General features: G+C 36.6%; 1 protein-coding gene across 1 annotated transcript in view; it reads left to right on the top strand.

The window, feature by feature from the left end:
- Nucleotides 1-11,863, top strand: part of COL3A1 (collagen type III alpha 1 chain) — a 64,523-nt gene extending 52,660 nt beyond the window's left edge. Inside the window, exons 40-51 of the mRNA XM_020993557.2 lie at nucleotides 192-299; nucleotides 972-1,079; nucleotides 1,513-1,566; nucleotides 3,390-3,497; nucleotides 4,522-4,575; nucleotides 5,158-5,265; nucleotides 6,211-6,264; nucleotides 6,475-6,582; nucleotides 7,229-7,505; nucleotides 8,272-8,459; nucleotides 9,986-10,228; nucleotides 10,701-11,863. Of these exons, the coding sequence (XP_020849216.1) occupies nucleotides 192-299; nucleotides 972-1,079; nucleotides 1,513-1,566; nucleotides 3,390-3,497; nucleotides 4,522-4,575; nucleotides 5,158-5,265; nucleotides 6,211-6,264; nucleotides 6,475-6,582; nucleotides 7,229-7,505; nucleotides 8,272-8,459; nucleotides 9,986-10,228; nucleotides 10,701-10,847 (1,557 nt within the window). The 3' untranslated portion in view covers nucleotides 10,848-11,863. The remainder of the gene's footprint in view (nucleotides 1-191; nucleotides 300-971; nucleotides 1,080-1,512; nucleotides 1,567-3,389; nucleotides 3,498-4,521; nucleotides 4,576-5,157; nucleotides 5,266-6,210; nucleotides 6,265-6,474; nucleotides 6,583-7,228; nucleotides 7,506-8,271; nucleotides 8,460-9,985; nucleotides 10,229-10,700) is intronic.
- The last annotated feature ends 973 nt before the right edge of the window (nucleotides 11,864-12,836 follow it).

Below are 12,836 nucleotides of genomic sequence, written 5' to 3'. Positions count from 1 at the left end.
GTAAAATGCAACATTTTTTCACTTTTAGAACTTTAGTACTCTAAGGTGCTTCATTTTCTTCCCAGGTATTTATATGGTAATGAGTCTTCTTGGTCCTTTACAACTAAGGGCAAGGGTTGCTTAAATAAAGGAAATGTGAATTAAGTAATTGTAACATTTAGATAACATATTTTTGTTCTCTTTCTCAACAGGGAAGTCCAGGTCCATCAGGTATTACAGGTATCGCTGGGGCACGAGGTCTTGCAGGACCACCGGGCATGCCAGGAGGTCGGGGAGGACCTGGCCCACAAGGACCCAAAGTGAGTGTAGATTCATGGGTTGCTTAATTGTTTCTCGGTACCTTGAGCATCTTTTGGCACTCACTTTTTAAAATTAGATTTATTTTTAGTAAGCAAAATATTTAGCTTCAATATATACCTTCATTTTTAACATAGCCAAGCTTATTTTCTCAATTTGGCCAATTGAATTCAATTTGTCCTGTGGGGTGTGGGAAGAGGGAAACTGACTCACTCCTAGAGCTTTCCTTCCAGTAAAGAAGTAGCTCAGAAGGAAGAATATCTAAGAAATTTACATATGCGGGGATCTCATGAATCTTTATAAAAGGCAATTACCAAGTTATCTAGAACTGTTCAAATGGCAACATTTGACGGCTGTCAGTTACACAAAAGCAGCAGGATTACATAGGTCCTCTTGGCTCCTAGCTCATTTATATCAGAAATTAGTTTTTTTTTCTTTTTGCAAAAATATCTTGGGCAGAATGTGCCCTGGGTTTGAATATGCCACATCTGGCCTATATGCTGTATAATAGTTACCCTAGTTCTAGAATCACTTTCAACTGAGAAGAGAGAGGAAGAAAAAGTAACAAGAAGCAAGATGGGCCCTGCCTCTGGGTATCAGGCTCCTGTCTGGTGCCTCATTTTTACAAGGGTAAGGATGGAATAAAAATTAGTTTGTTATTTCTCTCCACATAGGGTGAAGATGGCAAACCAGGACCCAGCGGTCAAAATGGAGAACGCGGTCCTCAGGGTCCGCAAGGTTTACCTGGTTTAAGTGGGATGCCTGGGGAACCTGGCAGAGACGTAAGTCAATCCTTTAGCAGAGTTTCCATGGGCCTCAATTAATCTGTTTTTCAACAGCAGCCAATTTGGCCTTTATGGATATACTTCAGTTGAGATTTCCAGTAATCTAGATAAAGTCATATGACTACATTGTCTTTTCTTTCTTCCTTTCTTTCTTTCTTTCTTTCTTTCTTATTTAATGAAAGCAGTCTTCTGTGGTACAATTTGATTTGGGCTTCATGACCTACAGTCATGATCATTCATTTAAAAAGGGATCATTCAAAAAATAACAATAAATATTAGAGGGGCATAGGGTTACAAGGATTCCTAGGAGACAGGGGAGGGGCTAAAATGCTTACTTGTCTTATTTTATCTCTTAAGCTCTGTGGTAGCAACTTTGTTAGTATATTGATAGGTTCAAGTAGTTTTAATTCTCTTGGTCTTTCCTCATTAGGGAAATCCTGGATCAGATGGGCAGCCAGGCCGAGATGGTGCTCCTGGTGGCAAGGTACAATTTAAAGGATCACTGGTCTCCTCAAAAGGACTGTTCCTCCTTTTCCCCAATCTCTGAGAAAGAGATGGCTCTTCTCATTATGACCAACCCTTCTATATCTGTACTTGATCCCATCCCTTTTCATCTTCGCATCATCCATCATTCTGTTTTCTCTTTCTAATCCTCAGCTTCTCTGTCATAACTGATTCCTTCCCTACTCCCTACAAACATGTCCAAATGTCCCCATTCTTAAAAAAATCCTCACTAGGTCCTACCATGCCCTCAAGTTATTATCCTTTGCTACTATTAGCGTTTGAATAACATTTGAAATGCTGTGATTTTTTCATTAATGAAGATAGTAAAACAAATTTATGAATCATGCAAAAAAATATACATATATATATATATATGTATCTTCTACTTTTCTTAGCCAAATTCCTTGAAAATACTTCCAATATTACCTTCTTTCACTTCCTTCACCCTCATTTTCTCCTCAATCCTTCCAAATATGACTTTTGACTTCATTAGTCAGTTGAAACCTTCTCTCTAATTTTACCAGTGATCTCTTAATTTCCAAATCTGATGATCTTTTCCCCAGTTCTAATCCTTCTCCTCCAATCTGCTCCAATAGATACTCTCTCCTGCATTCTCTCTAGTCTCTGCATTTTTGGAATACTGCTCTCTCCAGGCACAAATTCCATACCTCTTTCCATTCTTTCTCCATATCCTTAATGACTTAACCTTTGCCTCATGATTCCTTTGTGAAGGTGGTTCTCAAGACTATATCCTGGACTCTCTTCTCTTCTCACTTTATACTCTTTCGGCAACCTCACTGGCTTCCATGGGTTTATAATATCTGTGTAAATAACAACCAGATCCACGTATCCAACCTTAATTAAACCTCAACAGTACCATATCATCATTTAGTACCACATCACCAGTTTCCTATTTGACATTTCAAAATGATGTCCTGAGGATATCTCAAATTCGAATGTTAACAGTCAAAAACTGAATTCATTATTTTCCTTCAAAACCCTCCTGACTCCCAAACTTCTTCATTTCTGTCAACAGCACCACTCTCCTACTTTCTTGGGTTCATACTTCCAATATTATCCTGGAATCCTCCACCTACTTTACCCCACATATCAAATCAGTTGTCAAATCTTGCCTTTTGTACCTCTGTATCTCTTGCATCTGATCTCTTTTCTCCATTTCTGCAGCTATCACTTTAATTTAGGCTCTCATCACCTCTTGCCTAGAGTACTGCAACTGTTTTCTTTCCTCCAAGTCTCATACCACTCCAATCCACCCTACACAGTCTTGACAAAATTATTTATATTAAGTGTAAATCTGACCATGCCACTCTGCTATTCAAGCAATTCCAGCAGCTTCCTATTGCCTCTAAAATAAAATATTAACTCCTGTGTTTAGCTTTCAAAGCCAAACAGAACACAGGGAACACAGTTTCCTGTGCCTGAAATGTATTCTCTCTTGACCTCTGCTTCATAGAGCCCCTAACATCTTTTAAGATACACTCAAGCAATGCCTTCTAAATTAATTTTGTCCTGATTCCTCCAACTGGTAATGCCCTCTCTCCCAAACTACTTTGCATTTAACTACTTGTTATATATTTATATTCATTCACTTTATATTTATAGTGTACATATTTATATATGTACTTGTTATTCCTCCCTTATAATGAATACTCATTATGAGTAGAGATTGTTTCATGCTTTGTACTTGAATCCCCAGTGTCTAGCCAATGGATGGATGGTTGGAAGGTTAATTCAATGCAGGCCATATTACATTTACTCCACACTTCATGAATTTATTTACAGGGTGACCGTGGTGAAGGTGGTCCTCCTGGATCTCCTGGGTCTCCTGGACATCCTGGCCCTCCTGGCCCCACCGGTCCAGCTGGAAAAAGTGGAGATAGAGGAGAAGCTGTAAGTTCAAATAGGATCAGCCTTATTTTGTGTGATACAGAGAAAGAGAGATACATATATACGTGTGTGTGTGTGTGTGTGTGTGTGTGTGTGTGTGTGTGTGTATCAGTAGATGGAAGAATCTCAGATTCTGGAATTTCTTCACTTATTCACCAAGTAGAGGAAGGGATATGTCTTTTTAAAATCAAAATCTCACTTTTGCAGTAGAGAAATGATCACTTCAAGCCAGAAATTTCTGACAGAAGGTCATGAGGAATTATTATCAAAATATGAAATTACATAGTAATGATACCAAAGAATAGAAAACTGTGTTTTTAGTAAATTAAAAGGTGGATTAATGAAGTTGTGTTTTTTTTTTCTGTAAGTCTAGCTTAATTCATCCTCTAATATTATGGGTATTATTATCCTCATTTTTTAGATGAGGAAACTGAGGTTTAAATATTTTAAGTGACTTTCTCATGGTCACACAACTAGAGTCAGAGTAAAGATTTGAATCCAGATCTTCTGACTCTGTCCAGAACTCTACCGACTAAATAATAAATGGTCATTTCAAATAGATATTTGAAACTTTGTAAGAAGTTATGTCAAAGTTAAAAGCCATCCCATTAGCATTTTTCTTTTGGTCTAGAACTATGATTTTGTGTATTTAGGTGATTTCCTGGTGTGGAAGATTCATCCAGGGATACCTATCAGGAACTCTACTGTTAGAGAGTTGCCTCTCACACTGAAGGGGCCCATGGTCCTGCAGCTAGTATATATCAATATACTTAACTTGAGGTCTTCCTGACTCACTGACAAGAATATATTGATGTTATTCAGCAATTCAAAGTGGAACTTTGATTACCAACATTGAACCTAGGCTAAAGTAGAAAAGGCAATACAATTATTCTTATCTGGTATGGGAATAGTTTCAGAAGTTCTTAAAATGAAGTTTATTTGAACACATTTGAAAGCACTAAAATAAGAGTTTTGAATCTCAGCATTTAAAAATAATGTTATGAACTAACCTATCTGTTAAATTTAGGGTCCTTCTGGTCCTGGTGGTCCTCCGGGTCCTGCTGGTGCTCGAGGTGCTCCCGTAAGTGATATCTTTACATCTGGAAGCAACAGAAAACTTTATTATCTGACATCGTCAGGGAATTGAAAATTTCTAGATGACAGTCACAGTACAATCCACAAAAGGATTTCCAATGTTAAATTAATTAGAAAAACAACACCAATAATGACTGTGTCAGTGCCTTCAATTGTTGCAATTACACAGGTATTTATGAAAGGTTTGATATATATTGGAGCCTGAGGATATGAACCCCCAAGTGAAGAAAATTTCCTATCCTTAAGAAATCTACCTTCTAAAGGGTGCCTTGACATAGTTGATATTCATATTTTTTCAAATGGTCATTAAATTATCCCAATGGAAATATGGGAAATGGAAAAAATGAATAAAATATATTTACATTGGGAATGATACAGAATATAATTAATTTTTTCTTTGATAATTCAGAAGGTAACTCAGGATCTCAGAGCACCCCAGAATTATCATTTAAGCTTCAATTATGGTTATTCTATCACAGTGAAGAAGTGTGAGCCCATTTTAATACAGAAATTTATTAATTATTGTAAATGCAAGCCTATAATGTTATTTCCCAATGTATTTTTACAGGGTGCTCAAGGTCCACGTGGTGACAAAGGTGAACCTGGTGAACGAGGCAGTAATGGCATCAAAGGACATCGTGGTTTCCCCGGGACACCTGGTCCACCAGGTTCCTCAGTAAGTATTTAAACTTTTTTTATGGTCTCTTTGTTAGTTAAAACAAGGCCGCTAAGAGTGCAAATTTTTTGTAAAGAAGCTCAGTAGCTAGTCTTATCCTGATCTTATAATGTGTTTCATTCTTTACTCCCATAGAGTTAAAGGTCTCCATATTTATTCATCCATCTTAAAAACTACCATGTGATTCATTCTCCATTTGAACTTATCACATGAACAAGTTATTATTGCAGAGAAAAGGAAAAATGCCTGAATAATAATTCAGCTTTTTTTATTGTATCACGTCCAATGAGATGTAACCACCTATTTTAAATAGTATAACTATTAATTCATTTCAGTACATGAGGCTGTAGTACAGGAGTTAGAGGAAAGGAAAATAAGGTATATTTTGTGTTGTTTTTCATATAGTTGGTTTAACCTCCTCATTTAATTAGGTAAATAAATTCACAGGATTTATGTCAAATTGATATTCTAATTAAGAAAGTAGGTTTTTTAAAAAAATTATATGTCTTTGTTATGGAAAGACATCTTTTACATTTATATCCCCAGTGCCTGGGCTACAATAAGTGCAAAATAAATGGTTGTTGACTTGGTTGACCTTGACTATGATATTAATTAGCAAATATGCAAACACATATTTCAGGATTAATAAAGAAAACTCTAGGAAATAACTTCTGGGGCTTTCACTTTTCTTTTTAAAAGTAAAGAACATTATGCGTAAGAAGAAAGTACGCATTTTCAATAAAGAGATGACTAAATTATCAGCTTCTCCAGGTAGATGTTAGAGTTATTCTATTTTAGAGTTAGCTCGACTAAATAGAGAAAAAGAGATGAAGCTTAATGGATCACTTTAAGTTATCATGACCATGACACTTAATCTTATGATTAATGGCTTTTGGAACTTTTGAAAATTTCTTAATTAATGTTCAAACTACCCTACCTTTTCAGGGTGCACCTGGTCACCAAGGTGCTGTTGGCAGTCCAGGACCTGCAGGACCCCGGGTAAGTAATATTGAGAGATGACAACATGTTGAAAATTTTATAAGGCTATTTGAAAATGAAGAAAATTACTCAGTTGATGAGATTTCAGTGAGATGACATAAATCCATTTGAAAAGAGGTTTCTCATGATTAATTTTGTCTATTACCATTTTCTTATCTATTGTATGTATTTCTTTGGTTTTGATAATTGTTTTTTTTTTATCTTGTTTAGGGCCCTGTTGGACCCCATGGACCCCCTGGCAAAGATGGAGCAAGTGGACATGCAGGCCCCATTGGTCCTCCAGGCCCCCGAGGGAACAGAGGAGAAAGAGGGTCAGAGGTAAGGAGACAATTATTTACATTTAAATTGTTATTTTTCCTTTCACTCAGTATCAGAAACATGAAGTTTAATCTGTATTTTTAGGATACCAAAAAAATTTTGTTTAAATCAGAAAAAAATATTTCTTCTTTATAGCTTAAATTATAAGATTGAGATTATAGATACCACCATGACTTTAGGAAATATATATTGACTTTCCACAACAGTACTAAAACAAATGGTTGAATATTTTTTAAAAAGCCATCCAGTTGTTTTGTCAAAATAACAATCATATAATTTTTTAAAAATTAAAGTTTTAAGTCATTACCCTATCAGAATCATTGAATTTAGAACTGGAAGGCACCTCAGAAACCGTATAGTCTCATTCTTTCTTTTTAATATATAAGTAAACTGAGGCTCAGAGTAATTAAGTTTCTTAAAGTAACTTTCTTAAGTTGCTAAAGTAACATTGTAGTATCTAAGTAGTAGAGCCAGGATTTTAACCCGGTTCTATGGGTTCAAATTTGAAACCAGTTTCCTTTCCACTGACATGCCTCTCCATTTTTTAAGTTATATTCTCCAAGGAATCTTATGAACTCTTTCCATATAGCTTTTCCAAGAAAATAATTAACATTTAATCATTGTCCACACTTTCCTCATTTCTTAGGGCTCTCCTGGTCATCCTGGAAACCCAGGTCCTCCTGGCCCACCTGGTGCCCCTGGTCCCTGCTGTGGTGGTGGTGCTGCTGCTTCCTATGGACCTTCACAAGAAAAAGCTGCCCCATATTATGGAGATGAGCCCTCAGTCAACACTGAAGAGATTTTGTCCTCACTTAAATCAATGAATGGACAGATAGAAAGCATCATTAGTCCTGATGGATCAAGAAAAAATCCTGCACGTAATTGCCGTGACCTGAAATTATGCCATCCTGAACTCAAGAGTGGTATGTGTATTGGAATGGAAATTGCTTCCATTGCAAGGGTAAATTTAGCAAATGCGAGAAATGGCATGCTTTATCCCTCCATGATGTGGATCATTTTTTTTCTAAGAAATCAAAAAGTGAAACAAAGATACTATAGAAGCAGTACTTAAAGGAATTAAATAGAAATTAATCTGAATTGGCTTGAAATAATACTCTTCCAAACTACTTTATGGAAGGGAAACATTAAATTATTAGTAATTCCCAAATAGTTAAGATAGCTATGAAAAACACCTGTTCTAATCACCTTGGTGTTGACATCAGAATTAGACAACAGAAAGTACAGATAGTATTAAAACCATGTAAAGGTATCAGGATATTTGTTTTCTGTGAATCTGACACTTTTCTTATAGACTCATAGCAATTTAGTGTTAAAAGGAACCTTAGAAATTGAATTAGAGTCTATCTCCCTATTTAATGCAGGAGTTCACTCTATGGGTGTCCTTGACAGGTGAACTGTCAGCCTCTCACGATACTTATATTGACAAGGAAACACACTATTCTAGCTTTGTACTTAGTTAATAGAAAACTAAGTTTTCTTCCAGATCTTATACTATAAAACATCAGTCCAAGGAATATACAATCAAATATTCTCATATGAAGCTCAGATTCCATTCTCATGTGGCCAATCTCAAGAATGTATTGCTATATTTAAAAGAAAAAAACTTAGATGAAATAATGAGTTTTCCAAATGAACTCTTAACCATTGACCTATGTTGTGTATCTTCAGGACAATACTGGGTTGATCCTAACCAAGGCTGCAAGATGGATGCTATCCAAGTGTACTGTAACATGGAAACTGGTGAAACATGTATAGATGCCAGCCCCATGAATGTTCCACGGAAGAACTGGTGGACAGAATTCAAAAGTGAAAAGAAACACATTTGGTTTGGAGAGTCCATGAATGGTGGTTTCCAGGTAAGGAGAGAAATGTTTTTATTAGCCTCCCAGTAAGATAAACTAAATTTATCTGATTATCTACTGCTATCCCTCTCCACTTCCCTTTTCTTCAGTTTGACAAATATTTCTCAAGTATGTCCAAAGCAAAGCTATTTAGCAATTTTAATAATAATAGTAAAAGTTAAAATTTGTATCATACTTACTATATACCAGGCACTGTGCTAAGTGCTTTACAATTATTCTCTTCTTTGATCCAACAGCCCTGGTAAGTAGGTACTATTATTATCCCCATTTTACAGACCCCCAAACTGAGGCAAACATGAGTTGAGTGATTTGCCCAGGGTCACACAGCTAGTAAGGGTCTGAGACTGAACTCCATTCCAGGCACTATACCACCTACCTACCTCTAGGGAAAGGGGAAGTGGTAGTGTCTGGACCTGTAATTTCTTAACATAGGGATTTCTCAGTGAGTAAACTCCCTCTATCAGTGCAGATCCATAAATTATAGGATTTAGAGTGTCATCTGGAGTGATGCTTGCCCAGAACCACACAGTCTGGCCTAGAGTATAAGCGGTTGGGTTTGAATGTATGTCATGAGATATTACCCTCTATCCTCTATACCATGCTTTCTCTTATGTTAATGGAATGAGTATTCTAAATGATGAAATAGTACTGAGGAGTTTTCATTTAGCTACATGTTTATCAGGGGTAAAAGAAAACTTAAGAAATATGTTAACTGAATCATTCATTCTTATGATAGAAACATATCTATTAAATTTTCTGATACATATTTTTACTTTGAGAATACATGTTATGTTAAAATAAAATACAAATTCAATTCCCAATTACTATTTTATGTGAATTATTTTGGTGTGGAAATTTCCTCTACTATTCTTGCCAGCATGTCCTCTGTATTTCATGTATTTAGAGTGCAGTCTTTTGACACTAAGAGCTTTTGGCATGACTTAAGTATTCCTGACTCCAAGACTGGTCCTACACCATGAATCCTACCACTACACTCCCATAAATAGATATGAAATAGAGAGAGAGAGAAAGGGAAAGAGATAGAGAGAGAGAGACAGAGACAGAGAGAGAGGAGAAGAAGAAGAAGAAGAAGAAGAAGAAGAAGAAGAAGAAGAAGAAGAAGAAGAAGAAGAAGAAGAAGAAGAAGAAGAAGAAGAAGAAGAAGAAGAAGAAGAAGGAGGAGGAGGGGGGGGGGGGGGGGAGGGAGGGGAACAAGAGAAGAGAAAGACAGAGACAGAGACAGAGATAGAGAGACAATGAGACAGAGACAGAGAGAGACAGAGAGGAAGAAGAAAGAGGAGGAGGGAGGGAGGGAGAGGGAGCAAGAGAAGAGAGAGAGAGAGAGAGAGAGAGAGAGAGAGAGAGAGAGAGATTACTCTCCATAGGTAACATTTCTTTCACTTCTTCCACTGTGACTGGCCTGCTAGTAAATATAACCTCAAAATTCAACCTCAAAAACTAGAACTAAAGTTTTGAACTCTTGGCTAATTTTTTTTCTTTCTTTTTTTTTTCTGCCACAGTTTAGCTATGGTAATCCCGAGCTTCCTGAAGATATTCTCGAGGTTCAGATGGCATTCTTGAGACTTCTTTCCAGCCGTGCTTCACAGAACATCACTTATCATTGCAAGAACAGCATCGCTTATATGGATCAAGCCAGTGGAAATGTAAAGAAAGCTCTGAAGTTGATGGGTTCCAATGATGGTGAATTCAAGGCTGAAGGAAATAGTAAATTCACATACACAGTTCTGAAAGATGGTTGCAGTGTAAGTGAACAATTTAAATATTCTTTGTTTAGTGTTTAAAATTCTGCCCTAGATGAGTGCTTAATTTACAGGGCAGCCTGCATACACAGAATGTCTCTACCCTTTCCTGTTATCCCCCAACTCATTCATGAATGGAAGGAGAAGTGTTCTCCACATGTAAAATATATCCCACAGAAATATGCAGTAAGCAAAGCTACCAGTCCTTCATGGTCATGACAGTAAGTTCTGCATCTCTGGAAGAATTCAGAACCATGCCCTCTAAAATCAGGTAACCTTGAGTGGGCTCAAGCATTCCATTTTATATTATAATTTTTTAACAAAGAAAACTCAAGGCTTCTCATGTGGCAGGTCCCAAGTAGACTAGTAAAATGCCATGAGAACCATTTCTCCATATCTAAGCAACTTATGAAATACTGTTGGTTTTCATGTCATTAATTCTCTCCTTTCCTCTCTTTTGCTCTTTTTTCCGCAGAAACACACTGGGGAATGGGGTCAAACGGTCTTTGAATATCGAACACGCAAGGCTGTGAGACTGCCCATCATTGATATTGCTCCCTTCGATATTGGTGGTCCTGATCAAGAATTTGGTGTGGACATTGGCCCTGTTTGCTTCTTGTAAACTAAGGAATTTGTTTTCTCTGAAAGCCCAGCAAACAAATCCACACTCCAACTGTGTGCCTCTTGTTCTAATCTTGTCAACCAATACAGGTGAACAACTGTATTCCAGTTATTTATTTCCAAAATTTCTGGAAAAAAAAAAGATGATTTGACAGAAAGGGATCATTTTTGTTTTGCTAGTACACCAAATACAATTCAAATGCTTTTGGCTCTATTTTTTTTTACCAATTCCATCTTCAAAATGTCTCAGTGGTGCTATAATAAACTTCAACAGTCTTACAACAATTCTGTGTTCCAGTCTTTGAATGCTGCCCCAATTGCAAGGCACTGAATACCCCATGCATGAACAATTTATCCTCCTTTCTGAGATGGTAAAAAGAAAAAGCTAGAAAAGACTTCCCTGTTTCAACTACCTCATCTTGGACAGAAACTGGGATGAATTAGCTGTCTCATAAAAAAAAAAAACCAAATGAACAAATGAAAACTCTACGTGCATTTGACAGATTTATAAATTCAATTTGTTCATTTCATACAACTGGTAAAGTTCTGTGCCAATGGGTAGTGGACAAAGTACAGGTTAGTGTAAGGATTGAGCAGCAGCCCCTTTTTTTTATAAAAGCTACTCATTTTCTTAATGGATTTGAATCTATTTTTTCAAAGGTGCTTCTACACTTTCTTGTCGTTGCTGGTCAAGACCACTAAAACTTGGGAAGGCAAATATGATGGTGCTAATCTATTTTCACTTTAAAAACTGCAGGTCAGGATTGTTGTTGACTTGCACTAAAAAAGCCTAGATTTACATTTGTCAGTGTTTCCTGTTGAAGATTGTTCTTGAGGACTTCCTCCCTTCATTGTGTATATTTCAAGAAATAGCCTGGATGGTGAGGCTACTTTGGTCCCATTAACACAGTAAGCATGTTGAAGGATAACCATCTTTGTAAGCTTGCATGCAGTTGTTGGTCTTTTGCTCACAGAGACACATAATAAAATCTCCTAATAAAATTTCTCATGGTGAAATTTTTCCCTCTTTTTTGTCCCTTGCCATATCTTTAACTAACATAAATCTACATAAGGGGTTTTCTTCATGTGAATCCATAATTTTTCTGGAAATTTTTAGATTAGAATTATCAATCTGGAAAGGTAACTGGGTTCAGAGACTCTCAAGCGGGGGTGGGGGGAATTAAAGAAGGAATAATGCCCAAAGGAGAATCTTCCAAAATTGTAGAACATAATATACTCCCTGTATCTTAGGAGTAATAATACTCAGCACATTCCATCATAAGTTTCAAGATTTAGAGGATAAAGGGACCTTAGGCATCCCATCATCCAAATCCCCCATTTTATAGCTAAGGAAATTGAAGCTTTTAAGGTAAAATGATGTTTCCAAGGCCACAAAGCTAGAAAGTAGCATAGCTGGGATTCGAACTCAGATTTTCTTACTCAAAATCCAGCATTTTTTCTACTATACTTCTTTATATTGTAGATAACCATAATAAAACTATTTTAACTAGGTTCCTATGTAGAAGAATCTACCCTTACTTATTTGTCTTTCCCTGATATACCAAAATCTTAACATAAATTATTTTATGTAGCAGAGATGTTTCTGTTGCAAGCAAGGGTGTTTTTGGGTTTGCTTTTTCAATGTCTGGAATACTGTAAATAATATAATGTCAGATTCCAAAGCCTTCTCAGTGGTGGGTAATAATGGAATGGAAAAGAATACTGAAACTGATCAGATTGGGGGATATCATAGGATCAGGAATTTGTGAATAAGTGAAGGTTATTGTGCCTATTTAGGGAGTCTGTTTTTCCAACTCCCTCTCTTAAAAGTGATATTAAATCGAAAGACCACATTGCTAGTCTTTTGGGAGCTGAACTCCAAGAGTAGGCAGTACCTCTATGACAATATGGCATCACTTCTTATTTCCAACATTTCTGTTTCCACTCCCTTCCTAGGAGCATCTAGTGGATCTCTGGGAGCAGTGACTCA

The sequence above is a fragment of the Phascolarctos cinereus genome, unplaced genomic scaffold (genome assembly GCF_003287225.1).
Source record: "Phascolarctos cinereus isolate Bilbo 61053 unplaced genomic scaffold, phaCin_HiC Scaffold_726;HRSCAF=1367, whole genome shotgun sequence".
NCBI lineage: Eukaryota > Metazoa > Chordata > Mammalia > Diprotodontia > Phascolarctidae > Phascolarctos > Phascolarctos cinereus.
The sequence above is the reverse complement of the archived record's forward strand: the minus strand, read 5'-3'. Positions and strand labels throughout refer to the sequence as shown.